Source organism: Lichenostomus cassidix, chromosome 10, assembly GCF_008360975.1.
Source record: "Lichenostomus cassidix isolate B80296 chromosome 10, HeHo_3.0, whole genome shotgun sequence".
Lineage (NCBI taxonomy): Eukaryota > Metazoa > Chordata > Aves > Passeriformes > Meliphagidae > Lichenostomus > Lichenostomus cassidix.
The window spans coordinates 18,829,564-18,856,801 of NC_139491.1; the positions used below are offsets into that span (position 1 = coordinate 18,829,564).

At 54.7% G+C, this 27,238-nt stretch overlaps 1 protein-coding gene across 1 annotated transcript in view; it reads left to right on the forward strand.

Moving 5' to 3' along the window:
* Positions 1 to 27,238, forward strand: part of HCN4 (hyperpolarization activated cyclic nucleotide gated potassium channel 4) — an 88,796-nt gene that overhangs the window by 43,399 nt on the left and 18,159 nt on the right. The window contains exons 3-4 of the mRNA XM_085071060.1: positions 11,697 to 11,858; positions 19,512 to 19,730. Coding sequence (XP_084927186.1) covers positions 11,697 to 11,858; positions 19,512 to 19,730 — 381 coding nt within the window. The remainder of the gene's footprint in view (positions 1 to 11,696; positions 11,859 to 19,511; positions 19,731 to 27,238) is intronic.

Below are 27,238 nucleotides of genomic sequence, written 5' to 3' on the forward strand. Positions count from 1 at the left end.
GAAATCATCAGTGCTGTTATTCTCCAGGAGTTCAATCCCCAATTCTGGCCATTCCTCATTGCTGCCACCATCATTTTTTCTTCTTCTGATGGGGGCAGATTTTCCTGCTGCTGGGCTGGGGGTTCACAGCGATGAGGTGTCCTTAAAGCAGCTTGGAGAATTCTCCAGACTGCGGAGGGCAAGGCAGGAGAGGTGCAGTGAGCAGTGAATTCCCACCGGACTGAGCTTCTTTTCCACTGAACAAGAACCAAGCAGAGTAAACACCAGGAACTAAAGCAGCTCTGTTGGTGTTTTGTAGTGGAGTTTCTCTATAGGAGCTGCTTCTCTGTAGCTTCTTCCCTTCTGCTTCTCTGCTGGAGGGGATGAAAAGAGAGTGGGGATTGAGGGAGCACAGGGAGGAGACAGGCACTAAAAATAATCAAAATGGCCATTGTAGGTTAACTGAGTCTAAAAATAACCCAATTTTAGTTACTTGGGCCACTTCTGCACCAGAGAGTAAAGCGGGTTCAGAGAAATCTGATGAGAACAACCTGGAAGAAAGGAAAAGCTTGGCATTCTTTCCTTTAAGGGAAGAGATTAAAAGAAAAAAAAAAGCCTGCAAAGCAATAAGGCAGCTAGAAAAAGATGAGGACTATATTTATTTCTCCAGCTATATTCAGCAAAGAGAGGGGCAGTCAATGGAATTGAAAAGGCAGCAAATTCCAGAAGCCATCCAGGAAACATTCCTTGAGACAGCAGCTGTTCAGCCATGGGAGCTCCTGCCACAGGGAACTCCTTCCAGGGGCTCTCTGGGGGATTCTGGGGGTCTCTTTCCACAGGGAACCCCTTCCAGGGGCACTTTGGGGGATTCTGGGGGTCTCTTTCCACAGGGAACTCCTTCCAGGGGCACTTTGGGGGATTCTGGGGGTCTCCTAACACAGGGAACCCCTTCCAGGGGCACTCTGGGGGTTCCAGGGGCTCTCTTTCCACAGGGAACTCCTTCCAGGGCACTTTGGGAGTTTGGGGATCTCCAGGTGTATTGAGGGCTGTCAGGTGGACAAGAGCAATGATTCCAAGCATGCTGTGGGTGAGGGAGGTCAGGCCAGGAGAGGAGAGAATCCAGGCCCCATTCCCAGCAGGATTCAAAGGAAAACTCCAACTTTTGCAGCAGCCAAGCCATTTTAGAAGGAAAACAGCATAGACTGGGTGGGAGCAAGGAGCTTTGTTTCAATAATTCTATCCCACAATGTGCTTTTTGGAGAGGAACACCACTGAAATGCTCTGTGCTCACGTGGTGCAGCCAGAAGAAAAGGTTTGATCAGGGCTTTGTCACCATCTGTGGGAACATCTTGCCATGCTCTGCTGCTGGCTGGGGCTGTTCCAGCACGGACTGGCCTGGCACAGAATTCCTACTGCTTTTTTGGGGGGAAGGATGGAAACCTGCCTGTGGAGAAAGCTCCTGGAACCCCCAAAGTGCCCCTGGAAGGGGTTCTCTGCTCCCAAGAACCCCCAAAGTGCCCCTGGAAGGGGTTCTCTGCTCCCAAGAACCCCCACACTGTCTCAAGGACAGAAATCCAGGGAATTAGAAGGGGACTCCATCCTCTCCAAACCCCAGGCTCGGAGGCACAGAGACACAGGGATGGGTTTGTAACACCCCTGAATTTTGCCTGACCCTACAGCAGCCCTGTCCAGCTGTTCCTGTTCCTGGGATTCCTGGGATATTGGAGTGCTACACCCCACAAAGAGCTGTGCACATCTCCTGCTTTTCCCTGGCTGAGGCTCCTGGGATTTTTGCCCTGATAGCTGTCATCAGGCAGCATTTCCTGTTGGGTTTCTAATTAACATGGCAGCCTTTGGGGACTCTCTTCCTGCCCAGCAGATATGAATGGAGGGGTTGGAATATTTTAGGCAGAGTTTAAATACTGCTTTTCAAGGTCTTTGTTCTGCCTGAGCTTGTTTTTTATATAATTTATACACAACCAGAGTGGGGATTAATCCCCCATGTGTTCATAAATACCACCTAGGCTGCATGGTAGTTAAAAACCAGTTTTCCCTGGCTTAGATTCCTCGAGGAAATGAAGAATTTCCCCAGCACTTCCCCCTGTGCTCTCCTGCTGGGGCTGGAGCAGCCTCAGCTGTGTGTCCCAAGGTTATGGGAGGTGCAGCTTCTCAGGATTCCCTTTCCCTGTGCTGTCCCCTTGGGAGCTGTCCCCTCTCAGGTGCAGCAGGAAAAGCTGACCTGGCTGCTGTAGCACATTTGTGTCCCTGTCCCCCGTCCTGGGCCGCCTGGGACGTGTGGCACTGCGTGAATATGCATTTCCATCAGTCTGGGCAGTGAAAGTGTCAGTGCTGAGCCCCCAGGATGGTTCATCCTTGCTGGGTCCCTGTCACAGCAATTCAGGGCAAGCCCAGCACTGACCAAGTTGTGCTCCTGGTGCCCACAGCCTGGCCCAGCTTCTGTCTGCCTAAAACAGAGGCTAGACAAAGATAGATTAAAAAGCAGTTAAATGTATTGAAGGCCTCGAAGGCACATTTAGGGCAGACAAAGCCTCTCAAGAGGCTACACCCAAAATGGACACTGAGTCACAAATTTTTCATATTTTGTAAGTTTTGTTCATTAACATATTGAACCTTAGTCCACCAATTACACCTTCAGCTGATGATGTCAATTACCCCAAGTTTCCTCCCCCCAGTTCACTGCTGTTTGTATATTTTGGGACCCTGAGGCAGCAAAAGTGTCCTTGGATTTCCAGCTTAGAGGAATTGTTTTGTCTAAAGAGGCTGAGAACAGCAGCTTAGCACCCTGTATGGAGTCCAAAATCACACACTGAAACTACAGATACACGAAAGTATAGAAGCTAAAGATCCTAAGGCATCACCGGGGCACAGGAAACATTGCCAGCTCCCTGCAGGCCGGCCAGGAGCCCCTCCCTGGCTGGTACAGCCACCGACAGCATCCCAGGAGTCCGGGCTGGAAGTTGTGCCTGGTTGCCGTGGTTGTAATGGAATTAAAGCCAGGATGGAGTTCGGCGAGAGCACTCGGGGTCCCTGCAGAGCACGGAGTGTCCTGTGCCCAGCTGCAGCAGCCACAGCTCCTGCTTTGGGGCAAACAGAACTAAATCTCACCCCAGGCATGTGCCAGGACCTCACCTGCCCCTTGCCCTGCCCAGCAGAGACAACCTGGCCTAAGAAGTAATTCTCTCAAAAAACCCCAAACCAAACCCTGAAACACCGACTGGGGTTGCTTACAAGATCTGCTTTTAAAAGACTCCATATCTTTGCATGCAGTTCATAAAAGTGCCTCTCTGTATTTTATCATTTCCTCTGGTATTTAAAAGTATGCTCAAATGCTGTACTGCAAAAATTAGGTAATGGCAAAAATCAGAACAAAACCTTAGGAGTCCATCTTTAATGGCTCCTCTGAGAAAAAGTAGAGGTTAAATGGTAAGCAGGAAGTTGGATTTATAGCTGGTTTGTGTAAATCTGAACTCATAGTCACACTGAGAAAGCATTCTTAGCTTTTTGTAACATTGGCTCCTTTTGGGGAGTGCATTTTGGGCTCTCTTCTTCCCCTGTGCTCCTACAGAAACCCCAGCTGGGTTAGCAGAGGGATCTCATGTGTGTGCTTTGCTCTCCTGATTGAAATGCAGGTAGCCTGAAAGAAATAATGTGAATTGATCAAGAGCAAACTGCAGGAGTTCCTCAGTTCCTCAGCAAGGTTGTGGTTCCAGGGCAGGACCTGATGAGTTCATATCCAATCTCAGGTGTTAATCATATGGATCCCTGGGGATCCAGCTAGGATTTTAAAAATCTGTTCTGAATTTTAAACAAAAAAAAAAAAAAAATCCAGGTGGGACTGAAAGGGGTGAGAAAACAAAGGTTGCTGCTGATTTCTTTCTCCAGATTGGGAACGAGGGCTGTTCTGCAGGCAGTGTGAATTCTGAGAAGACAATTCCCTTTCCCATTTGAAGAGTTTGTTCTCTGGCTGTGATTGCCTTTGTGCCGTGTCCTGGCTGTGGATGTTGTTTATGGATACAAACAGAGCTGGCAGTCCCTGGCTCCTGGGCTGGGGACAGGGAGGCACCTGTGGCCCACCAGACGTTCCTTGGGTCTGCTCTCAGTGCTGCACAGGGAGCTTCAGATGAAGTCCAACAGCAGCTCTGAAACAAGAAATAGATTTAATTTCCGGGGGTTTAACTTCTACCTCCTGATCAGGGACCTTCAGACTGCACTGAAGCTCTCACTTCATGCAAGTCCAACAGCTTCCAAGGAGTCGTGACACGGCCCAGCTCTGGGAGGAACAGGGTTGGGATCCCCTTTCTGAGCACAGCTTTGGAATGTCCTGGCTGGAAATGGATCCAGGCACTGCCCAGGGGATGGCAGAACCTGCTCAGTGCTGCCAGCAGTGCTTTGTGTCTGTGCTGCTCCCAACCAGCTGCCTCCACCCAGGGTGGGCCTGGCAGCTCAGGGCATTCCAGGGGCTCTTCCCACTTAGCCCAGGGAGCTTTGGATCAGGCAGACCCCACATGAGCCCTCCTGGTAGAGGCTGCAGCCTCAGCTACAGCCCCGAGCCAGGCATCCATCACCTCCTCGTGCTGCTCTGCTCCCTGTTCCCAGGGAATCCTGCCCCGAGTCAGAGCCTGGCAGCCCCCTGTACACCCTCAGTGCCCCTTCTGGAGCCATTTCCAGGGGAATCCTGCCCCGAGTCAGAGCCTGGCACCCCCCTGTACACCCTCAGTGCCCCTTCTGGAGCCATTTCCAGGGGAATCCTGCCCCGAGTCAGAGCCTGGCACCCCCCTGTACACCCTCAGTGCCCCTTCTGGAGCCATTTCCAGGCCCCAGTTTCCAACCACTTGTGCTCCTTGTCCCTTTCTCAGGTGTCAAAGCCTCCTTTTCCCTCAGCATCCCAGATTTTCCTTTCCCTGGGCACAGCTATGTTTAGCTCCTGAGCAAGGCAGACCTTTTGTCTGGTGACTGTGGTCATTCTTAAACGTCCCAAAAAGCCCATGACCTATTTCCAGCCGTGATTCATTGCCAGCCTCTCAGGAGAACTCCAGTTCCCAAAGATGCAGATAAGAGCCACGAGAGATTAGAGCCAGCCTGGGACAGGTGAGAGATCTAATTCCCCTTGAGAACGAGACACCCAACCTATTCACAGTTCTGGGGGCTCGTCTGCCTTCCCTTTTCCCAAAGGCATTTCACCATACCGAGAATCCTGTGGAAAGCCTGAGCTGGGGGCATGTGGGAACACAAACCCCATGGAAAAGCAAAGGAGACCTTCCTCCAAAGTCACAGAGCTGCTGGAAAAAGCCTCAGTGCTGGTGTTGCTGTTCCCTGGGAGGTGACAATGCCACAGTCTCACACCCTGCTCAACCCGACCCCAAATGGTTTTTCCTGGAGGTTTAAAGGGAACCGTGCAGGAATGACAGTCGCTCGAGGTGTGCTAGAAAATATTTTTAAAAGTCTGTGTCACGTTGCCGTGGTGACAAAAGTTCTTAAAATGATGAAGATTAAAGTCTAGGCTGGGAATGGTGGCATGGGGAGAGGAAGGGGGGCTGCTGTCATGACAACCTCAACTCCGAGAGTGCAAGAGGCACAACACACGGTGGTGGCAGGATCTTGGGGGTTTATATATATCCATCAACATCTGCCAGCCACGCCAGCCTTCCCCGTGCTAATTAGCCCTGCTATTTCACCTTTCTCTGCTGTAAATATTTTCCAGTAGACACAAGTCTCGGAGGGAGAAGGCAAGAAAATACCTTTTTTTCCCTTTTGCACGAGCTTGCTGCTATTTTCTGTTCCCTGAGCTCCTCCTACGTGTGGAAGAACTTCCATGAGGCAGGAGCAGGCTGCCTGGGAAGGGTTAAATCCTGGGAAGGGGAGGAGCTGGAGGCTTGCATGGTGCCCTCCAGAGCTTCCCAGCCCCAGGCTGTGCTGCCCTGCCTGGGAAGGACACCCCTCGGCCTGCCTCCTTCACAGCCCGGGAGATCACAGCTGCCATCCCCTGCTCGGGGTCCAAACTGTGCCCTCAGCTTCCCTGCTGTGTGCCCTGCTGGCCCCTCTGGAATATCCCTGGAGGGAGGGAACACAGCAGATCAATGTCAGCACAGCCCCCCGAGAGCTGCGGAGGAAAAGTGCCACGGCAGCACAAAGGATTTGAAGTGTAAAATCTGCCTGAGTATCTCTGCTCCCACCTGGGCCTGGGAGCACTTCCCTCCAATGGCAGCAGCCGGGCCAGACTCAGCCCCAGGCCCAACCCCTTCTCCCGAGCAGCCCGGGAATCATCACAGCCCTGACTCCAGGCAGCATCAGCAACTCTGCTGACATTGATTATGTCACCGGCTGCAGAGCAAGCAGAAAAAGATAATCAACCCCAAACTCTTGCCTCCGTGTAAAACCTGATCTCCTGGCTCTGGGTGTGCGTGCTGGCACAGCAGAAAGCAGTGAGCCCAGAGCCCCAGCCCGTGTGGGCAGAGCGGGCACAGAATCAGATGTGCCTGTGCCCACAGAGTGTCCCTGCTCACACCTCCATCTGCTCGGGGGCCTGTGCTGCCAGCCTGCCCCAAACAGCCTGGAAATCTGGATCCCAACTCCTCCTGAGCCTGGCCCAAACAATCTGGAAATCTGGATCCCAACTCCTCCTAGCCCTGCCCCAAACAATCTGGAAATCTGGGTCCCAACTCCTCCTGAGCCTGCCCCAAACAATCTGGATCCCAACTCCTCCTGAGCCCTGCCCCAAACAATCTGGATCCCAACTCCTCCTCCTGAGCTTTGGCCCAACCAGTCTGGATCCCAGCTCCTCCTGGCAGACACACTGTGCCCAGCACAGCCCAGAGGTGTCCGGCCCAGCGCTGTGCCTTCCAAAGGGATCCCTCTTCCCAAGGTGGGAATAAACCCAGCTGGGTTCCTCCACGTGATTCTCCTTCCCCAGCTCAGCCTGTTTGCAGCAACAGTTGCCTCGGAAATTGGGAGTTTCTACCTCTGTATAGTTGAGTGGCTGGAACAGCGTTTTGTCCATCCTTCGAAAGAAAAAAGTGTGAAAATGTGCCCATTCTTCTCAAAGAAGAAGGTGGCCATTCTTCACCAAAACCCGAGCAGCTACTCAGGACAGGAGACCTTTTGGAGTAAAACCAGTTTATATTTTGACACATCTTAAGCGTGCCATCACTGGAGGAATAAAAAGGAAGTTGGGGAGGGTGAAAAAGGAGCAAGGAGAGGGTTGAGGGTGCATTTCCCAGAGCAGCACCAGGAGAGGGGAGAGAGCAGCTGAGAGGTTGCTTTGTCTTCCTGCAACCCCCCAGTGTGTCCCAGTGGGGTGGGCTCACTGCTCAGGGGCAATTCCTGGGGGAGCTGCCCTTGCCCTGGCAGCCCTGAGTCCTGGCTGGGCCACGGGTGGCTCAGGGTTGACTCTGGCTGTGCTCAGGGTGGCTCTGTGTGCCCTGGCTGTGCTCTGGGTGTGCCCTGGCTGTGCTCAGGCTGTACTCAGGCTGTGCTCAGGCTGTGCTCAGGGTGGCTCTGTGTGCCCTGGCTGTGCTCAGGCTGTGCTCAGGGTGGGCTCAGGCTGTGCCCTGGCTGTGCTCAGGCTGTGTTCAGGCTGTGCTCAGGCTGTGCTCAGGCTGTGCTCAGGGTGGCTCAGGGTGGCTCTGTGTGGCCTGGCTGTGCTCAGACTGTGCTCAGGCTGTGCTCAGGATGGCTCTGTTGCCCAGGCTGTGCTCAGGCTGTGCTCAGGGTGGGTTCAGGCTGTGCCCTGGCTGTGCTCAGGCTGTGCTCAGGCTGTGCTCAGGGTGGCTCAGGGTGGCTCTGTGTGCCCTGGCTGTGCTCAGACTGTGTTCAGGCTGTGCTCAGGGTGGCTCTGTGTGCCCTGGCTGTGCTCAGGCTGTGCTCAGGGTGGCTCTGTGTGCCCTGGCCATGCTCAGGGTGGCTCAGGGTGGCTCTGTGTCCCTGGCTGTGCTCAGGGCTCCTGGCCATGCCCCAGTGCTCTGTGTGTGCCCAGGGAGGGTTTGTCCCCTGGGAAAGCCCCTCCTGCCAGCTGTGTGTTCATTGTCTGTCCCTCCCAGGATGGATCTGCACATCCCAGCCCTCCCCTCCTCCCTGGCTTGTGTCAGTCAGGACTCAGGCTGAGTGTGGAGAAGGTGCCATTTGCCACAAGAACCAGCACTGATCCCAAATTAGCCAAGCCCTGGTGTTCTAGTGAGCTGCCTGTGGGTGGATGCTGGCTGGAAGGAGCTCCCTGCCCAGGCTGGGCTTGGAGCTGACCAGGATGAGTGGTCGGGTGAAGCACAGAGCCCTCAGCACAGCCCCCTCAGCGATGTGGCTACACTGGATTTTGGGCTCAGAAGAGCTCAGGCAGCACCCAGCTATCCCCAGCCTTGCGGGAGATTAGCACCGAGGTTTGAAAAGGCAGCTAATGCCTCTGGGAGGAAAAGGGATCTTTACCTCTCTTATCTTCAAAAGCCAAGGAGAGCAAGGCAGGCTGAAAGACATGTCAACTTTCTTCCCCAAAGTCCACAAATACTCTTCTTAAATGTGAGTAAACACATTTTTCCTCCCAGCAGAACACCCTTAACGCTGACCCTGGAGCACTCACAGCAACACACGAGGCTGTTGTGATTCTCTGTGGAGATTTGCGTTTCCTTCTCAGGTCTGCGGGCTTTTTAAGCCATAAATGAAGAGTGAATTCCTTGCTTCCTATGAAGCTGGAGCAGGGTCACAGCTCCTTGATGATCCCCAGGGATTTATCCCAGCTGTACATGAACCATGGTGTGGGTACAGACACCAATGCTGGCTCGAGACCAGCGGCACTGGAGCTGCAGAATTCCTGCTGTGCTGGCATGCAGCAGTGAAGGGCAGCAAGCAGTTCCAGTGTCTTCCTGTGCAGCAGGATCTGTCCAGGAGCCCCAGAGGTGCTGCTGGCTCAGCCTGGCTCCAGGGGGGATCGTCAGGATCTGTGGGATCCTCTACAGCACGACCCTCAGACCCCAGGGAACCCCCTTTGTTCCAGGCACAGCACCTCCACAACAGGAAAAGCCAGTAGGGATGTGCAGTGCCATCCCAGCCCAGATGTGCAGTGCCATCCCATCCCATCCCATCCCATCTCAGATGTGCACTGCCATCCCATCCCATCCCAGCTGTGCAGTGCCATCCCATCCTGGACATGCAGTGCCATCCCAGCCCAGCTGTGCCCGCAGAGCCCAGGCCCAGGGGCTGTGCCCAGAGCAGTTCCTGCCCTGCTCCAGGCTGCTCCCCCTGGCCCCAGCCAGCCCGGGTAGAGGGCTCCTGGTGGCCATGGTGCCAGCACAAAGCCACCCAATGAAACCCAGCCTTGACTGGAGCCACTGCCCAATCCAGGCCCCCTTTCCCCGAGGTGTCCTTGATTCCTGCAGGAATGCTGCTGCAGTCCAGGATGGGCAGGGCTGCACAGTGATTTGGGGCTGACAGGATTTCAGATTCCTTCTGATAGCATCCCAATAGCTCGTTCCATAGAAGTGGAATTTCCAAGATGGAGCTCTTACATAACCAGTGATGACTTTTGGAGGGAATTTTGGTCCTCCCACTTTCCCAAGCTGTCCTTTCAGGAAGAACTGCAAGGTGTCCTTAGGCTGGAAGGACAGAGCCCATTTTGTAGCAGGGATATAGAAACCCTGGTTGGGGTTTTGGACTGTCAGGAAACAGGGATAGCTCTATCCAAGAATATCTTCTAAATGTGAATCCATGCTCTCCTCCTGCTCCTGGCTCCAGCAGGAACTCCTGAGACATTTGGAGCTGGAGGTGTCTCACCAGCAGCTCAGACATTTGCAGTTCATAGTCATAATTACTTCTGGGAATCCCTCAGCCACTGTGCACCTCCTTCCCAGGTGTGTCACCCTCAGGGGCTCTGTCCCCACCCAGTGGCTCCAGTGTTCAAACGCAGATCCCAAGGTGCAGGGCAGGAGCTGAATCCACCCTCTGCCCTCTCTGCGTGCACCAAAATCCAGGCCCTGTGCCCTCCCCTGACTGGGATAGATCCCAACCATCCTGTCAGAAGCTCCACATCCATCACCTGTTCCCAGAGCCATCCATGCCCTCGGGCTCTTCGCTCTCTGCTTTTCATCTATCAAACGAAGGAAGGCACTTCCTCGGTCTGACAGGGCTTCTCCCTGTCCCTGGCTGGAGTTCCCTGGGTTATGGCAGGGCTGGAGCTCTTTGAAAAACACCCAGAGGTGTGAGAGGAAAAGTCATTAGCACAGAAAAACCCTGCTGGCACAAAAGATCCTTCTGCAAACTGCTGCTCCAGCTTCATTAAAAGCACAGCCCCGGGCTCTCATTCCAACAGGATGGATTCGCTCTGGGTTATCCAAATGAGAATGATCATTTCTGCAGGGGGAGGAAAAAAGAGGAAACCAGGAGGAATTATTCTTTATGAATTATGTGCTCAGCTTTCATGCTGCCCTATTGAGTCAGCAGCGAGAGCTGGATTTCCTGGAACAGCCTTTCATGCTGGATTTTGGAGATATTCTTCTTTTCAGCCCCGAAAGATCACTCGAATGGCCTTTCTCACACCGGCAGTGTGGGCTCCAGCCTGGATGCAGGGAAATAATGGAGTTAGCAGCAGTTATCCAAATCACTCATCCTGCTGCATTCCAGCATCCTTTGTGCTCCCTTAGTGTGGGCTGGGCATGTGGGCATCACTTGGGGTGTGTGACCCTTCGGTGGGGATGGCTGCTGGAAACAGCCATTCCAGCCGGACAGCCAGCTCTGACAGCAGAGGGGTGAGCCAGTGCCAGCTGGAAAAACAGGATTCCTTTCCCTGCTAACAGAGGTTTTCTGCCTGTTTAGCTCTGTGGGATCAGAGGCCAATCCCTGGGGTGGGCGAAGGCGGCAGTGCCATGGTGGTGGGAGGAGCAGGAGTGTCCCTGTTGGGGCAGCCAGGAGCTGCATGGATTTGGCCACACATCACACAGCCTTTCCCCTGTGTCACAAACCCCCCTGGCACTCCTCTCCCCCAGGTGAGGCACCTGAGCCTGGATCAGGGGCTGTGTCCCTTCTGACCTGTAAGCAGGTTGTGTTCGCAGCTTTATTTTACACGTGGAGAGCTGACAGACCAGGCAAACCAGGCCTCTCTGCCGTGGCTCTTTTCCTTGCCCACCTTGGCAGGGAGGTAGCAGCAGAACACCAGGAACACGAGAGAAGAGGTGGATCAGATGCTCTTGCAGAAGCCTCTGTGAGCTGGAGGCTGTTCCTTGCATTTGCTGTGTGCAGGGACTGCAGCTGACACCCAGCACAAAGGCCACTGTGCAACACACATCCAGCCAGAACAGAAATCAGAACAAGGCATTGCAGCTGAAAGATGGAATGGTAGAGTTTATTCCTGAGGAGTGGCCAGTGGGCCAGAAATATTTGCAATCAGCTTGTTTTGTAGAAGGAGTTACGGAGCTTTTAATGGTCAATTAGAAGGCAAAATCCCAGGGCAAGAGGAGTGACAGATGATGATTTTGTATTTTGGGTTTTAAGCCGTTTTTCAGCTGGTTCTGCTTACTGGTTTTTCTTGCTGGTTTCAGCAAGGTTCTGCTTGCATGCTGTGCCTGACCGGAGCTGGTGCAGCTTTTCCATCCCTCTAGCAGGGTTCTGGACCCTGACCCTGCTGGAATTGCACTGGGGTGGCTTTTGGGGGAGCTGCCCTCTAACCCTGGGGTGGTTTTTGGGGAGCTGCCCTCTAACCTGCTGCTGTGGCCCCACAGATCTTCCACATGACCTACGACTTGGCCAGCGCCGTGGTGAGGATTGTCAACCTGATCGGGATGATGCTGCTGCTGTGCCACTGGGATGGCTGCCTGCAGTTCCTGGTGCCCATGCTGCAGGACTTCCCTGACGACTGCTGGGTGTCCCTCAACCGCATGGTGGTGAGTGCCACACAGAGAGCCCTGGGACCTGCTTGCCTTTCCTCCTTTTTCCCCTGTTTCCCCCAATTTCCACTCTCATTCCAAAGGGAAGGCCCCCGGTGAGTGAGGCTGATGAGCAGAGCCCTCGCCAGGGGTTGGATCTTTTCATCCCCTTCATCAGCCCCCAAATAAATAATTATAAATAATCAGCTCAGGGGTGGTGGGTGGGGTCTGCCGTCCAGAGCATCCCCATCCTGTGCTTCCCAGCCCACCTCTCAGCCCTAAGCCCAGCCCCTGGGTCACAGCCCTCCAGCGCCCACTGCCATCCCAGAGATTCCCATTCCTCCTTACATCCCCTGGGGCTGTCCCACCGATTTCCAGCAGATCCCACAGTGACACAGTCCCGGGGCACAGGGACAGATCCTGCACGGACACAGGACAGATCCTACAGGGACACAGTCCCGGGGCACAAGGACAGATCCTGCAGGGACACAGGACAGATCCTGCAGGGACAGATCCTACAGGGACACAGGACAGATCCTGCAGGGACAGATCCTACAGGGACACAGGACAGATCCTGCAGGGACAGATCCTACAGGGACACAGGACAGATCCTGCAGGGACACAGGACAGATCCTGCAGGGACACAGGACAGATCCTTCAGGGACAGATCCTACAGGGACACAGGACAGATCCTGCAGGGACAGATCCTACAGGGACACAGTCCCGGGGCACAAGGACAGATCCTGCAGGGACACAGGACAGATCCTGCAGGGACAGATCCTACAGGGACACAGGACAGATCCTGCAGGGACACAGGACAGATCCTGCAGGGGCAGATCCTGCAGGAACACAGGACATATCCTGCAGGGACACAGGACAGATCCTGCAGGGACACAGGACAGACCCTGCAGGGACACAGTCCCGCGGCTCGGAGCAGCAGCAGCCCCGGCAGAGCCGCGCACGGCAGCAGCCAGGCTCCCTCTCCTGGCATGGAGCAGCAAGGAGCAGCACGGCAACGGCATCCCGCCGGGATGCGGGCACAGGGAGTCCCAGAGGCAGGGTGGGGCCGATCCACAATTCCCACCGTGCCATCCCTGTGCCCCATCCCCGTGGAAGGGGCGGTGGTACCCCCACCCGCACTGGACACAGCCAGGATGCCCAGTGCCGTGCCAGGCCGTGCCCTGCTGGCGCTGCGAGCGAGGCTGGCACCATATGGCAGAGGCACGGCGAGCTCGTGGTACCTCTCAGCCATCTCGCTGAGAATCCAGGAGCTTTTATTCAAAGGGACAATGTCCAGTTGATTAAGCAGCAAAAACTGACAAAGCTTAAAAAATTGCCTATTGCAGTTCTTAACCTCCAGATTCCCCCAGCCAATTTCTTGTTGAACAAAAGGAAATAATCAGGCACTGGGGCAGAACAGAACAAATGGAAAATGGATCAAAGATGTGCCAGCCTGCCGTGCCTCCCACACGCAGGGCTGTGGGCATAGGCTGGCCGTGCCTGGAGCAGTGAGCATCCATGGAAAAGTCGTCTGTTTGCTGTTTGTTTATTCCTTTCTCCCCTCTGCAAGGATGGTTCACTTCCTGCTGCAGCCAGGTGCCAGACTGCCTGCTCTGGAGCCTGGAGTTTCTGCTGATCTCCAGCAACCCATGCCCAGCTGCCTGGGCGTTCCCACACTGCCTTTCTATCATTGGTATGGCAGGAGCAGTCAAGATTGGGGCTCACTGTGCTGTTCAGGGCTACAAGGACACTCAGCTCATCCTCCGAGGGGCAGGTGGACTCAACCCACATGCAGCTGGTTGTGGTGCCCTTGCAGGATGGCTTTGGAGCAGCAGATCTGGAGCACAATTGCCGACATTTGGCTGCCGATGGCAGCAGCTCCTGCCTCTTCCCATCCATCCCTGGGGAAGAGCTACAGCCTGGGGGTGAAGCTGCCAACTGTGCTCAAGGGGCGGGAGATGGGACAGAAGGAGAAAAGGTGTAGCCAGGGCAAATCCTAGCAGCTAGGCTGTGGAGAGGGGGAAGGATGCATTCCAGAGGCAGAGGGCTCAGCAGGCTCCAGGAGGAAGCTCCTCTCCAGAGCAGAGCTTTCCTCATGCCGCAGCCTTGAGAGCCTCTGAAGCTGGGAATTAAACTTGCCTTGGGGGATTTTTTTCCCTGCTTCTTCTCTGCAGCTAAATCACCTTCTTTTTTTTTCTTTTGTTCCACTTAATAGAAGAGGGGAAAAAAATCATTATCCCTGAAAATGGAGCCTCAGGAATGAGGGACGAAGAACTGGAGAAATGCCCCACCAATAGTTCAGGGGGCTTCCACCCCAGCTGTGCAGGAACATGCCAGCCCCAAAATAGCCTGGGGTTAGAATATTTAACAAACAGTGCCAGGAGTGTTTCTGGTGGAACCAGATTGTTTTTTTCTCACAATCATGTCCTTTAATGTCCTGAGAAGATTTCCAGATGCGTCCTAGGGAGTGGATGTGGATGGCATTACCAGTGAAACAATTTACATCTGGGCTAGAGGAAAGTGTTGGGAGAGGCCACTGGGTCAGGAAACGAGGAACTGGAGCTCTGGGCTCTTCTCAGGTGCCAGGATGTGGCTGGGAGTTTCCAGCATGGCTCTGTGTGATGGACAGGGCTGGGAGGGGAGATGGCCTCTGTGCCAGGGAGCTGGGAGGTTGCATTTTGGGGCATTTTGGGACATTTGGGACATTCTGTCCTGGCCTGGTCAGTGCTCTGAGGAGATAAATAAATATCCTTGGTGCACAGCTGCTCTGATTACACACAGGAGCCAGAAATCTGGGGGAAAGGGATCTTCTGGAGCTGCTGCAGCCAAGGGGAGCTGGCAATGAGGTCCAAGTGCTTTGGAGGCTTTGTCCATGAGTGTGCTGGTGCTGCTCTCCCTCTGCTCCGGGGTTTCCCACACTTGGCACTCCATAAAACCAGCCCTGATTTCCATGCAGCAGGGGAGGAAGATTCATCACCTCCTCACCTCCCATCTGCTTCCGAAAGGTTTGATCCTCGTCCAGGGGATTTGTGAGGGGTCTGGTGTTGCCAAAATCATCTCAGGCCCTCGATAGATCCCCCAGTCCGGTTCATCCTGGTGTTTTCCATGTGCCTCGTGCTCCATCTCCAGCAGCACTTGGTGCCTGGCTGCATCCTGAGGCAGGATTTGTTTGCAGGATTTGTTGCCGAGCTCCAGGGGCTCCAGCATCAGCTACAGGAGAGAGGGAAGAGGAAAGGCTGCAGGCTCTGGGAGAGAGAGAGATCCTGTGTGGGTCTGCTGCAATTCCCAACTCCCCCAGAGCCTCTGGCCTGGCACATCCCTGCTGCCCTCTTCAGCAGGCACAGCGATCTCAGCAGGAGATTTCTTGTTCCAGAAAGTCTGTCAGGAGTGGCAATAGCAGGGCTGATCCCCTGGGATGGGATCCTGGAGCCAAGGGGGACAGACGTGGGGAGTGCTCAGATAAGGTGTGGGTGCTCAGACAAGGTGTGGGTGCTCAGACAAGGTGTGGGTGCTCAGGTGGGTGCTCAGACAGGGTGTGGGTGCTCAGACCAGGTATGGGTGCCCAGATGAGGTGTGGGTGCTCAGATGAGGTGCGAGTGCTCAGACAAGGTGTGGGTGCTCAGACCAGGTGTGGGTGCCCAGATGAGGTGTGGGTGCTCAGGTGGGGGCTCAGACCAGGTGTGGGTGCCCAGGCCTGCAGCTCCAGGAGCAGAGGGGGCTCAGGGGTGTCCCAGGAAAGGCTGACTGGGACAATTGGGACAGGGGCACTTCGAGCTCTGAGCAAATCCCTGATTCAGGTGCAGGCCCTGCGGAGCTTCCCTTGGGAACATGCCCGGGACAGGCAGCTTCTGTCCCAAGTGAAGTCTGATCTGCCATCCCCATTCCTTCTCCCACTATTCCCATCCTTTCCCTGCATCTGGAGGTGTGTTTCCCCAGTGCAGCAGTTCCAGGGGTGGGCAGGGATGGCCAGGGACAGCTCCTGAGTTCATGGTGTCAGTCAGGATAATGCTGTGCCCAAGGACTGTGCCCCTATCCCAAGAGCTTCCAGTACTTCTCCATGTCCTTACTCCCCTCATTCCTCCTCTCCAGGGAGGATCCAACCAGACACACTCACATGTCCATCAGAACCACAATACCCCATCAGACCCCACAGTTTGCCTTTGGGTGCTTCTGTGAGGTACTCCAGAACCCAGCAGGGCCTTTGAAGTGTTCCAGGAAGTGTCTCCAAGTATTCCAAGGTGGATCTGAGCAGGCCAGGCTCTGATGCCAGAGAAGCCCTTCCAGCACTGCTAGTGTGGCTGTTAAACACAAACCAGTCTGAGAAACTGCTTCAGAGTCATCTCACTGCCTTCTGCAAGCGCTCAGTGCCTCTGAGATCACCCCCTCTTGACTGGGATCAGGCACAGATCCATAGCTCCACTTCTGCTTTGGGATTTGCTTCACGAGGAGTCATTTTCCCCTGCAGTTTAAGGCCTCCTTCCCCTGCCCTAATGGGCTATTTTAGCCACTCTGGGATGTGAGAAGTGGGATGGGTGTAGTGGGGTATTCCATAGGGTATGGCTCTCATGGGAATGAGCCGTGGCACTGTGAATGACAAACCTGTGCCCACACTGCATTCGGGACCTCTTCTAGGCTGCCCTAAAGCACTCGGGTCTTGACCTGCCTGCTCATCCTGTGGTAAACAAAAAGCCTGAAAACTAAAGCTGTATGAGAGCTGTAAGTGCAGAATCATCAGAGAGCAGCCCAGAGCTCTTTCCACTCGGTATCCTGAAGGTAATTGCTCTGAAAGGCTTCCCCTGCACAGAAGAGCCTCTCTGAGCAGTCCTTGATGTGTTCAGGGTTTGTTTGCAGAGCTCCGTGTTTTCCTGCAGCTCTGCCCTCTGTCTGCCATCCCCGAGCCCTCCTCAGGCTGGCAGCCTGTCCTGCTGGGAGCTGGGGCTGGAGCTGTGCGATTCCCAGTGAGCCCGTAGTGTTTCTGCAGGCTGCAGGGGTGGTGAATGCTGGAGTTGGGGATGACTAATTCCTACAAAACACTGGCAAGCTTCCTTGTAAACAGCACTCCTGAGCAGCAAGCCGCTGCAAGAATGCCTTTTAAACCTCCAGCCTGCCTGCTGCCCAGATGTTCACAGCCACTACAGACCCTGGCAGTTTTCTAGCTGAGCTGTTCTTGCTCTGTCTGCCCAGATTCCCTGTGGAATTTCAGCTCGGTGCTTGCTTTGTGCCTGCTCTCAGCTCTGCGGTGAGATGTGCTGCCCTGTTAAACTACTGCCACACTGAACTCAGGGCAGCAGCCTTCCTGCAGCACCCACTGGGGAATGGGGGAGGAATTCTTTTAGAGGGGGATGGGACAGGACCCCTGCCCTGCTCCCTGTGCCCAGCACAGCCAGGAATGTGCTGCCCACCCTCGCAGGGATGCAGCATTTTCAGCACAGGTGTGACACACAAGTGTGACAGCTCCCTGCTGCTGCCCCGGGATGAGGGACAATGAGTGGGCTCAGCTGCCATTCCCGAGTGCAGGGAGTGCCAGGACTGCAGGGCCGAGGGGAAGGGGCTCCTGGAAGTGCAGGATGCAGGGATGCCCAGGGGAGCTGTAGGAGAGGCTGGCTGCCTGCATGGAGCAGAAGTGGGGCTGCAAAGTGCCACCAAACCTGGGGTGAAAAATGTCCCCCCCCATTCCTTTGGCCAGGACTCAGAGCCACAGCACAGGCCTGGGGGCCAAGGAGCAGCAGGAGTCACTCCTGTGGCCTTGCACCTCCAGCAGCTCCCATGGCCAGACCCTTCCTGTGCCCCGGCCAAGGGAAAAACTCCCCTTGCCCTCTCCTGCCAGTGGCTCCTTTGGGCTGTGGCTCCTTGCCCACGAGTCAAAGACACAGCCAGCAGCAGTCCCCAATGCCCATTTTATCCCTTACCCCTCTCTCTTGGTCCCAGGGTGGTTTTGCACAGGTTCCTGCTTTGCTAGGAGGTGAGCCCCGCCAGGCTGGCACAGGCAGGAGCAAGAGCAGTCTGTCCTGGGTGGGGACTATGCCACTTGTCCAATGTCAGCTCCACTGTCACCTGCGTGGCTTTGCCCTTCTTGCTGCAGTGGGAATCAGGCCTGTCTTGCATGATGAAACCAAACGCGGCCAGGTAATGCTATCACCTGGCTCTGTGCTTATCTCCTAACTGAGCCTCAGCCCCTGCAGAGGTTCCAGCCCTGTGCCACAGCTCCCAGCCAGCTTTGTCACTGTTTGCCCCCTGGAAGAGCAGGGGACATTTCCATGAGCATCAATGGCCCTGGGGAGCTGTTTGCAGAGAGGTCACTGGCCTCCCAGGTGGGATCAGATACCTCCAGGAGGTGCCCAGTGAACTCCAGGGCTCCCAGCAGTGCTCTGGGTGGAGGTCACAGGAGAATTCTCTGTTTCTTGACAAGCCACCAGGCCACCTGTGCAGTGACCTGAGTGCCGCAGCAGTGTCTGCAGAGCTCCATCCAGAACCTCTGCCCCTTCCCCAGAGCAGAGAGCAGCTGAGGAATGCCCAGTGCTGCCACGAGTGCCACCCAGCAGAGGCTTTCCTTGTCAGAGCAGAGTGTGATGACAGAGCATTTCCCCAACAAGGTTTGCCAGCAGGGCTTGCTGGCAGATGAACCCCCAGGATGGTAAATGCACCTCAAGCTGTTCTGTGAGCTCACCCTGATCACAACCAGCAGGAAAGCAGTGCTAGTTTTCTCCCTGGGCCACGGTGTCATCACTGAGCTGCAGTGCAGAGCACGACGTGTCTCAGGACACCTCTGCTGGCAGGATGGTTCTGCTCTCAAATGAGACCATTTGTAGTTCCTTAACTCCCTGAAAAAGCCCCATTTTCCACTGAGAAGAACTCCCTGTCCAGACATTATCAGCTTCATGTTGTGCCCTTCTCCTCTCTCCGGGTAATGACCAGAGATCGTGGCTATTTCCTAAATTGCTGGGCAGTGATTTCCCCCCCTCGGATCCCAGTGCTGGCAGCCTCACTCAGGCTCTCTGTCACAGCTCTGTTCCAATCCATTTCCCAGGGCAGGGAATGATTCCCTTCAGTTCCTTCTCCCACACTGGGTCCCTGTGAAAATCCCCCAGTGCAGCATCCAGGTTTATCCCAGCTTCCAGTGGGGCAGGCTGGCTGCCTTCCCTGCTGGGAAAAACACGTGGGATCAGGAAAAAATGGGGCCAAGTGGGGATCTCAGATGGCTGAATCTGGGCTTGTTTTTCCAAATGGAGTGAGCTGGGCTGTGGGGGCATTGAGGTATAGGGGCTCTGTGAGGGATATGGGAGTTATGGGGGCTGTGGGGGCATTGAGGTATAGGGGCTCTGCAGGCTATAGGGTCAGTCAGGGATATGGGAGTTATGAAGTTTCTGAGGGGTTTGAGGTATAGCGGCTCTGCAGGCTGTAGGATCAGTGAGGGATATGGGGGTTATGGGGGTTATGAGGGGTTGGAGGTATAGGGGCTCTGTGGGCTATAGGGCCAGTGAGGGATATAGGAGTTACAGTGGATTTGAGGAGTTTGGGGGCTCAAAGACACCACAGCCTCCAGAGCCCTCCAAGCCCCCAGGGAATTCAGCTGCATGTGTAACCTATCGAGGTGCTTTGACCATGGATTTGGGGTGTTTCCTGCCTCACCCCCGGAACAGCCGGGTGCTGAGGCCGTGCCTGTCCCCGCAGAACGACTCGTGGGGGAAGCAGTACTCGTACGCCCTGTTCAAGGCCATGAGCCACATGCTGTGCATCGGCTACGGGCAGCAGGCGCCGGTGGGCATGTCGGACGTGTGGCTCACCATGCTCAGCATGATCGTGGGGGCAACCTGCTACGCCATGTTCATCGGCCACGCCACCGCCCTCATCCAGTCCCTCGACTCGTCACGGCGCCAGTACCAGGAGAAGGTAAGGCAACCCTGCTGGGGGCTTGGGGGGATGGCCAGAGGGAGCCCGGGGTGGTGGCCAGAGGGAGCCCGGGGTGGTGGCCAGAGGGAGCCCAGGGGGTGGTCAGAGGGAGCCCAGGGGGTGGTCAGAGGGAGCCTGGAGTGGTGGCCAGAGGGAGCCCAGGGGGTGGTCAGAGGGAGCCCAGGGGGATGGCCAGAGGAAGCCCAGGGGGTGGTCAGAGGGAGCCTGGAGTGGTGGCCAGAGGCAGCCCAGGATGGTCTCTGTGCGGGCTGGAGGAGCCCGCTGTGGTCTCTGTGCTGGGACTGCTGTCCCTTGGCCATCCATCCCCATCCAAGCACTCCAGCACCCCTCAGGAAGAAACAGAAGCAAGATCAGTTACCAGCAGCAGGGCGAGGGGGTGATTGTTGTTGTTTCTGTCTGTCTTTGTACATCACTGTTATCAATGTCACCGGGATGTAAAATCGTGAGGTGCTTTTTCCTTTCCCACGTCTTTTTCAAAGCCCAAGTGAACGTTCCAGAATGTGCAGCTTTTGTTTAGCAAGTGCTCTCTTTGAAAGTATCCAGATTATTCACTCCGGTGCTTCCAAGTGCAGCTCCAGAACAACCCCCAAAGCCCTGATCAGGGCACGGGAGCTCGGAGCAGCTTCTGCAGGTGGCTGCTGAATTCATGGCACTGCTGTTGGATTGCAGGATGAAGGGCACAGCCACAAATGGCACAGCTGATCAGGCTGCCACTGCCAGTCACTGAATTTGTCAGCTGGGCAGGGCATCAAAAAAAAGCAGCTGCCCTCAGTTAGTGGGGCTGAGGATGCTGTGGGCAGGGAGATTTTATGGATCTTATGGATACATTGGATCTGGAGATTAGGAAGAGGAATTGTTCCTATTCTGACCCTGCCAGGTGCAGTTTAGGTGAGAGAGGAGCTGTGATTCAGGTGGGGAAACTGTGGCCAGCACTGGGCATGTGAATTTTAAATCCAGGGAGGAGGTGGGATGACCTTGGAACAGGTTTGAGACACTGGGATTACAACAGGAAGAGAGCAGGGCAGAGGGGGAGAGCAAAGAACACCAGAGGCTGACTCATGCTCAGAGGATAGGGAAGATCCCAAACCCCAGCTGGAGCTAAAAGAAGGGAGAAGCCCAGGAGAAGAGCATGGAGGCCTGGGATGCATCCAGAGCATCCCAAGTTCCAGCTCTGTGGTCCAGCTCGGCCGGGCTGATCCCGCTGGAGAGCAGGGCATGCCAGGGAGAAGGACACTGCAGCACTGGAGCACAGGCTGATCCAATCTCGGCACGCAGAGGATTCATTCCAATGTGCTGGAAGGAGCAGAGGAGTCAAGGACTGATTTGCAAAGCCAAGCACCTGGGCAGCCTGGCGCTGCCAAGGCTGCACCTGCGGCACTGGGCACTCGGGCTTTTGACAAGGGCATAGCCTCACCCTGGCACTTGTATCTCGGTCCATGCTCAGGGAAATCAGGCCCCAGGAAGGCAGCAGGGACTGCAGAAGGGTGCCAGGGGCAGTAGGAAACATTAAACCCTCGTGGGAACGTGGGGATATGAGTGAAAGGGTTCCCAGCCCCAGGAGAAGGGCTCTGGGACAAAGGCAGTGGGGAGAGAACTGGACAGAGGGTGCATTTCCTGTGCCGTGCTTCTGGCAGGCTCATTCCCCAAGTTCTCCTGCTAGATCAAAGCCCCAGGGATTGAGCACGTTCATTCTCCTCTTGCAAACGGGACAAGTGATGGCCTAAAAACAAATATGTATTTACTTTCTGCATTCCTTAGCACTTGAGTAGCCACGATTAAAATGAGGCTGCTGCGTGATTTGCAGCCCTGCAACTCAATTTAGTTCAGTCCTCCTGGGACAAAGTGTCTGCTGGAGCAGATTAGAGAAAGAATCTCAACAAGTTTGGAGGTCGATTGGTGAAAGCCAGCAGCAATTGAGAGACCTCAGCTGAGCACCCTGAGGGCTCAGCTCAGCCTGCAGGGGCTGTGGAGCTGTTCTGGGAGCTGCTGAGGAAAGGGACCCGGTGGAGAGGGAGAGGCACAGCATGAGCACAAACAGGAGACAAGGCTGGAGCTGGGAACTGCCCTGGAGGCTCTGCTCTGTGGGACCCTTGGGACAAGACTCAGGAGTGGATTTCTGGGAGGTTTCAGACTGTCCAGACCTCTGCCAAGCCACTGGTTCTTCCCTTGGACAAACAGGGAAAAGTGGAGTAAACGCCAAGCTGTGCTGCCTAATGGCTCCAAGAGGAGCCTTGGATTCCCTGAGCTTTGGGACCTTCAATCCCTGTCCTGTTCAAATCTTCTTCTGCAGCATCTCCCTTGGTGCTGTGCTGGTTCAGGCAGGCAGGGAAGCTGGGTGGGATTCACAGGGTGGCAGGAACCGTGGGGAATTTGGAGGGGGAATTCTGTCCTCCAGGGCAGGGAGCTGCTGAGGTTCCCATCTGGGGTGCCAGAAAAACTGATGCCTTGCTGGGCTTACCTAAAGCAGAGACTAGACAAAGTTAGGAGAATAAAAAGCAGTTACATTTATTGAAGGGCCTTCAGGTGCATTTAGGGCACTCACAGCCCACCCAGGGGCTACACCCTAAATGGCAAACAGGTCATGGGTTTTTCATACTTTATAAGCTTTCTCCATTTGCATATGAGAGGTTAATCCTCCAATTACAGCTTCAGGTAATTAAGTCAATTAGTCCAAGTTTGCTCCCCCAGAATTCACTGTTGTTTACATATCTTGGGGCCTGAGACAGTAAGGTGTCCTTGAGTTTTGGGCTTAGAGAGGGATTGTTTTGTCTAAAAACGCTGAGAGCAGTAGCTTAGCACCCTGTATGGAGCCTAGAATTGTACACTACAGGATTACAGATAGATGAAAAATATAGAAGCTAAAATCCTAAGGCATCCCCCGAGTCCCTTGTGGCACAGAGCACTCCCAGCACGTGGAGGTGGCACAGCCATGGTGCAGCTCCAGCCCTGGCCTCCCTTTGAACAGGAACAGCTCTGCAGATGTGGCTCTCTGAAGGGACTGGGTGACTGCAGGCCAGGGGCAAGGGGAGCAGGGCCCTGTCTGTGTCATCAGAGCTTCCCATGGGCACAGACAATGCAGGATCAGAGCTGATCCTCTCTCTTAACCTCCCTCTGGAGTCTAACTCCATGATATACCCAAGGCTGGTGTCTGTTTCCTGCGTGTGAGATAACACCACGGCAGGTCCATCCTGAAGGGTTCTGACAGGAACATTTCCCAAAGTGGTGGTGTGCAGTTCCATGTTGCACCTGAACGGATGTGACAGCTCTGACCAAGAACACCCCTGCTCTCACCCACAGCTCCCTGTGCTCAGCTGGCCATGCTCTTCTAGCTTCCCAGACCCTCCCTGAGCTCATTTCTTCTCCCAGGTCAGTTTTCTGCCACATTAGTGGGTGGAAAGAGCTGATTTTCGAGCCCAATCAGTGCCAGAGCTGGTGTGGGTGCTGTGGAGGGAATCAAGGACAGGAGCAGAGGTACAAGACTCCCTTCAACTGTTCATGGATTAGCTCAAGCATTAACTGAGCTCCTCACTGATTGCAGAATTCCCCCCCAGCCTGTGTAACCGTGGCTCTCATGAGAGGAAAAGCGTTCCTTGCCCAGGAGAAGAACAAGCTAGCCAGATATGCAAGTTATTGTCATTCTTTTTGCAGGTTCTCCCATTAATTTCTTCCCCTAATCCTGCAGCTCAGCTGGATTAGTATTTCTGTCGAGTCACCACGCACACCCTGTCATCCTCCCCAGCACTCTGTAACCTTGAGGGCTGGCCAGGGTGACTGTGCTGCTCGCTGCAGCTCCGTGGAGCAGGGCAGGGACGTTCTAGACTCGCTCTCACTCCCAGCAGGACACAGGGAGGCTCAGCTCCCCAGCTTCACGCAGAGCAGGGAACTGCTGCTGTCAGCACTGCAGAGCCCAGCCAAGCCCTAATCTCTCCTTGCACAGCCTCACCTCCCCTCAGGATCTGCTCTCCACCCTCCTTCCTCGCTCCTCCTCCTCCCTGAGCAGTCCCTCCAGTGCCTCTCGTGCTTAAAATACATCCTGGCTCCGGGCAGAGAGCTGCACACCGCCTTGGCAGGATCCTGGAGCAGCACGTGCTGCAGCACCATTGCAGGGGGACGGGCAGGGAGCGCTGGGGAGAGAGAGCATCACTCCAGAGCCCTGCAGAGCACTGACATCACCCCAGCTCCTCAAACACGGCACAGCCCTTCTGCCCACAGTTATCCCCTGCTCTGCCCATCCCAGCACTTCATTGTCCAGGTTTAACATCTCAGCCATTCTGCCAGCACCCTGAATTCGACAGAGAGAAATTGGGGAAAGTTTAATAATGGAAAAGGCTGAAATACGACTGGAATGTTCTACCCAAGCATTTCCTTGCCCAGCTTTAACATTTCAGCCCTTCTGTCAGCACTCTGAATTCGGGAAAGAGAAACTGGGGAAAGTTTACTCATGGGAAAGGCTGAAATACAACAACTGGAATGTTCTACCCAAGCACTTCATTGTCCAGGTTTAACATCTCAGCCCTTCTGCCAGCACCCTGAATTCGGGAAAGAGAAACTGAAAAACGTGTAATCATGGTAAAGGCTGAAATGCAGCAACTGGAATGTTCTATCCCTGTTGGAGATGTTGGACCAGTATTTTTTGGAGGGGATTTCTGACCATGCCCTTGGGCTGCCCACTGCTCTGAGAGCTGAGAGTCTGTCCTTGGTTTAGACAGTCCTTGCTCCTTCTTGGAGAGCAGCAGCAGAGTTTTGTTAGCAGCAGTTTAAGGAGTGATTTGGGCTTTTTTATGGTCCATAATGAAACTGCGGAACTCACAGCTCCAGGGTGCTGCAGAGCTCCAGGGTCTGATTAACCTCAGAGTATTTAGACAAATTGACTTGAGGCAAACCTTTCAGGTGTTGCTGAGTGCCCAGATGCAGATCCAGGCCCTGGCAGAGGGAATTCCAAATCTGCTTTGTCAGGAGCTGGAGTTCTCCTCCTCCTCCTCCTCCAAGCAGCTGGCCCAGCCCCAGCACAGGGGGAGAGGAGCTCTCTGTGCCCTTGGTGGCTTTGGGCTGCTCTGAGCTGCCTCCCCAGGAGCTGTGCAGGGAATGGGGGGACACAGCTCCCACCTGGGCTCCTGGATAACCCCAACACAGCTGATTAACCCTGTGCTGGAGCTGTGGGAATTCCTGGGGCTCCAGGGCTGCCTGGGGGACACTGGGCTGGGCAGACATTGCCACAAACCTGGCAAGGGGGAAGCTTCGCGTCCTTTACCGGTCCAGGAAGGATTGGAAGTGACATTCCCGAGAGGATTGGTCACCAGTGAGTTCTCAGGGATCATTCCCACATTCCTGGAGCTCAGGAGTCTCCTCCTGAGCCAGCATCCCCTGTGGAGGTCAGAGAAGCTGCAAAGCTCCCTCATTCCTTGGGTAATGTGTGTGAAGGAGAGGGCAGGGAGTGCAGCACTCCAGAAATTAAAGGTGTTTGCAGCACTTAATCAAATGCAAGATGTAATCAAATTCCCTAATTGGAAAAAGTTTGGAGAGCCTGGCTTTATCCCATCGTGCCTGCAGTGGGTTTTGTTCCCTCTGTGGAGGGATGGCCTGAGAACTGCTGTGTCCCATGCTGCTGTCAGTCAGAACAGCCGGGGTTGATGGCAAGGCTGATCAGTGATGTCCTTCAGGGATGGTGTCACCTGCTGTGCCCTGGGGTGCAGCACTGCCTCAGGGCAGCTTTTCTGCACCCAGGGGGTTCTGGTGGTCTGCAGGGTCAAAAAAACATAAAAAACAGGGAATGGGGTGTTATAAATAACATCCAGTTGTGCCAATTGTTTTAGGGTTATTTCATCCATTCCCTGAAAGAATCCTGGGTTGGTTATAAAACAGAAATGTTTGCTTCATGAATTTCTTTCCAGAATGTCTTGCAGTGCAAACTGCCTCAACCAAAGTGGGGTTAAGTAGTTCCTGCTCTTGCAGAAGAATATTTCATGGTGAATTTACACTTGGTTTCCCACTCCTGAGAGAAGGGCCACTCTGAAGCTGTAAAACGTGTCAGGAACAGTGGAGTCGCAGCTCAGATGTGACACCTTCACTCTGAGGGTGGCAGGCAGACAGGGCGTGGTGCCCTGTGCCCATCACAGTGGCACCTGCTCCGAGCCATGGCTGCCTGTGCTGGCATGGCAGGGAATGTCCCTGCCCAGCAGCTCCTCCCATCCCAGCGAGGGGTTTCAAACTTCATTATCAGCCTGCAGATTCATTTTGGCACCTGAGCTGTACATAAAGAAGGAAAGAGCTGGTGCTGCAGCCTCCCCGCAGAGCCTGTCCTGCTGCTCCCCCAGTGCTGCTCCCTCTCTGCACACACTCCCTGCTCCCCTGTCCCCATCCCCAGCCCCTGGGGGCAGATTGCACCTCCTCTGCCTCCTGCTGCTCCTCTGGGGTCAGCCCTGCTGCCCTTTTCCCTGTCCCACTATAGCTGTGTGGATCCAGTGGCATCTCCACAATATCCTGGGACATTTCTAAAGATGGATTGATCGTGCCCACAGGTGCCCTGTGCTGGCCCAGTGCCTTGTGCCAGGATGGGGCCTCTCCAGCCCAGCCAGGCATTCCCTCCTGTGCCATTCCCAGGGAAAACAGGCTGCTTCCATAGCCAGGTGTGCAGCTTTGTCCATGCTGCATCCACCATGGGATGCCCAGGGTTACACCTTGGGGCTCAGCACCCACACAACCAAAAACCACCACCACCAACCAAAACCCCACACCCACAGCATTTATTCCATGGAAAGGGATTTGTCCCACACCTCCTGGGTCTGCTTCCCTCAGAACCCTGAGCAGCAGGGATGGCTGGAGGCAAACAAGGGCTTCACCAGGCTCATTATTGATCCTCCTCAGCCCAGTGCCATTCCAGCCCAGCAATGGGATTGTCCAAAGCATAATCCCTGCCTCAACAGCAGCTGGTGCACAGCAAGGGGAGGCAGTTGATCCTTGCAGCCCTCCCCAGGGAATGAATGTTGGAGAGAAAGTGGGAGAGAAGCTCCAGGAATTGTCTGTGCCCCAGCAAGGGATCAGGGATCTCTGGGTGAGATAATTCCCAAAGGTACTGTACAGTGAGAGGAAAGGTGTCTCAGGTTTTCCTGGAGGGGACACTTCAAACTCATTTTCTGGTGGCAAAATGAGCAAGGGCTGTGGTACAGGAATTAATTAATCCAGCCTTTGGAAAGGCTCACAACCAGAACATCACATCGAGCCTTTGCAGAATGGAGGTGGCTCCCAACCTATGTCCCAGAACTTCTCTGTCCTTCCCTTGAACCCCTCCTGCAGTCCTGTGATTCCATGGGAATGATTATGTGGAGTAAAGCGTAGATCTGGTCACGGGATAAATCCTGAGGGTGGGAATATGAGAGAGAAAAAGCCAAAAACTCAGCATTTCTTTGGGTTTGATGACTACTGAGTGCTGGGGAGCTGCACTGTTTGACTCCTAATCCGGTATCAGGGAAAATAAAACAAATATTCTG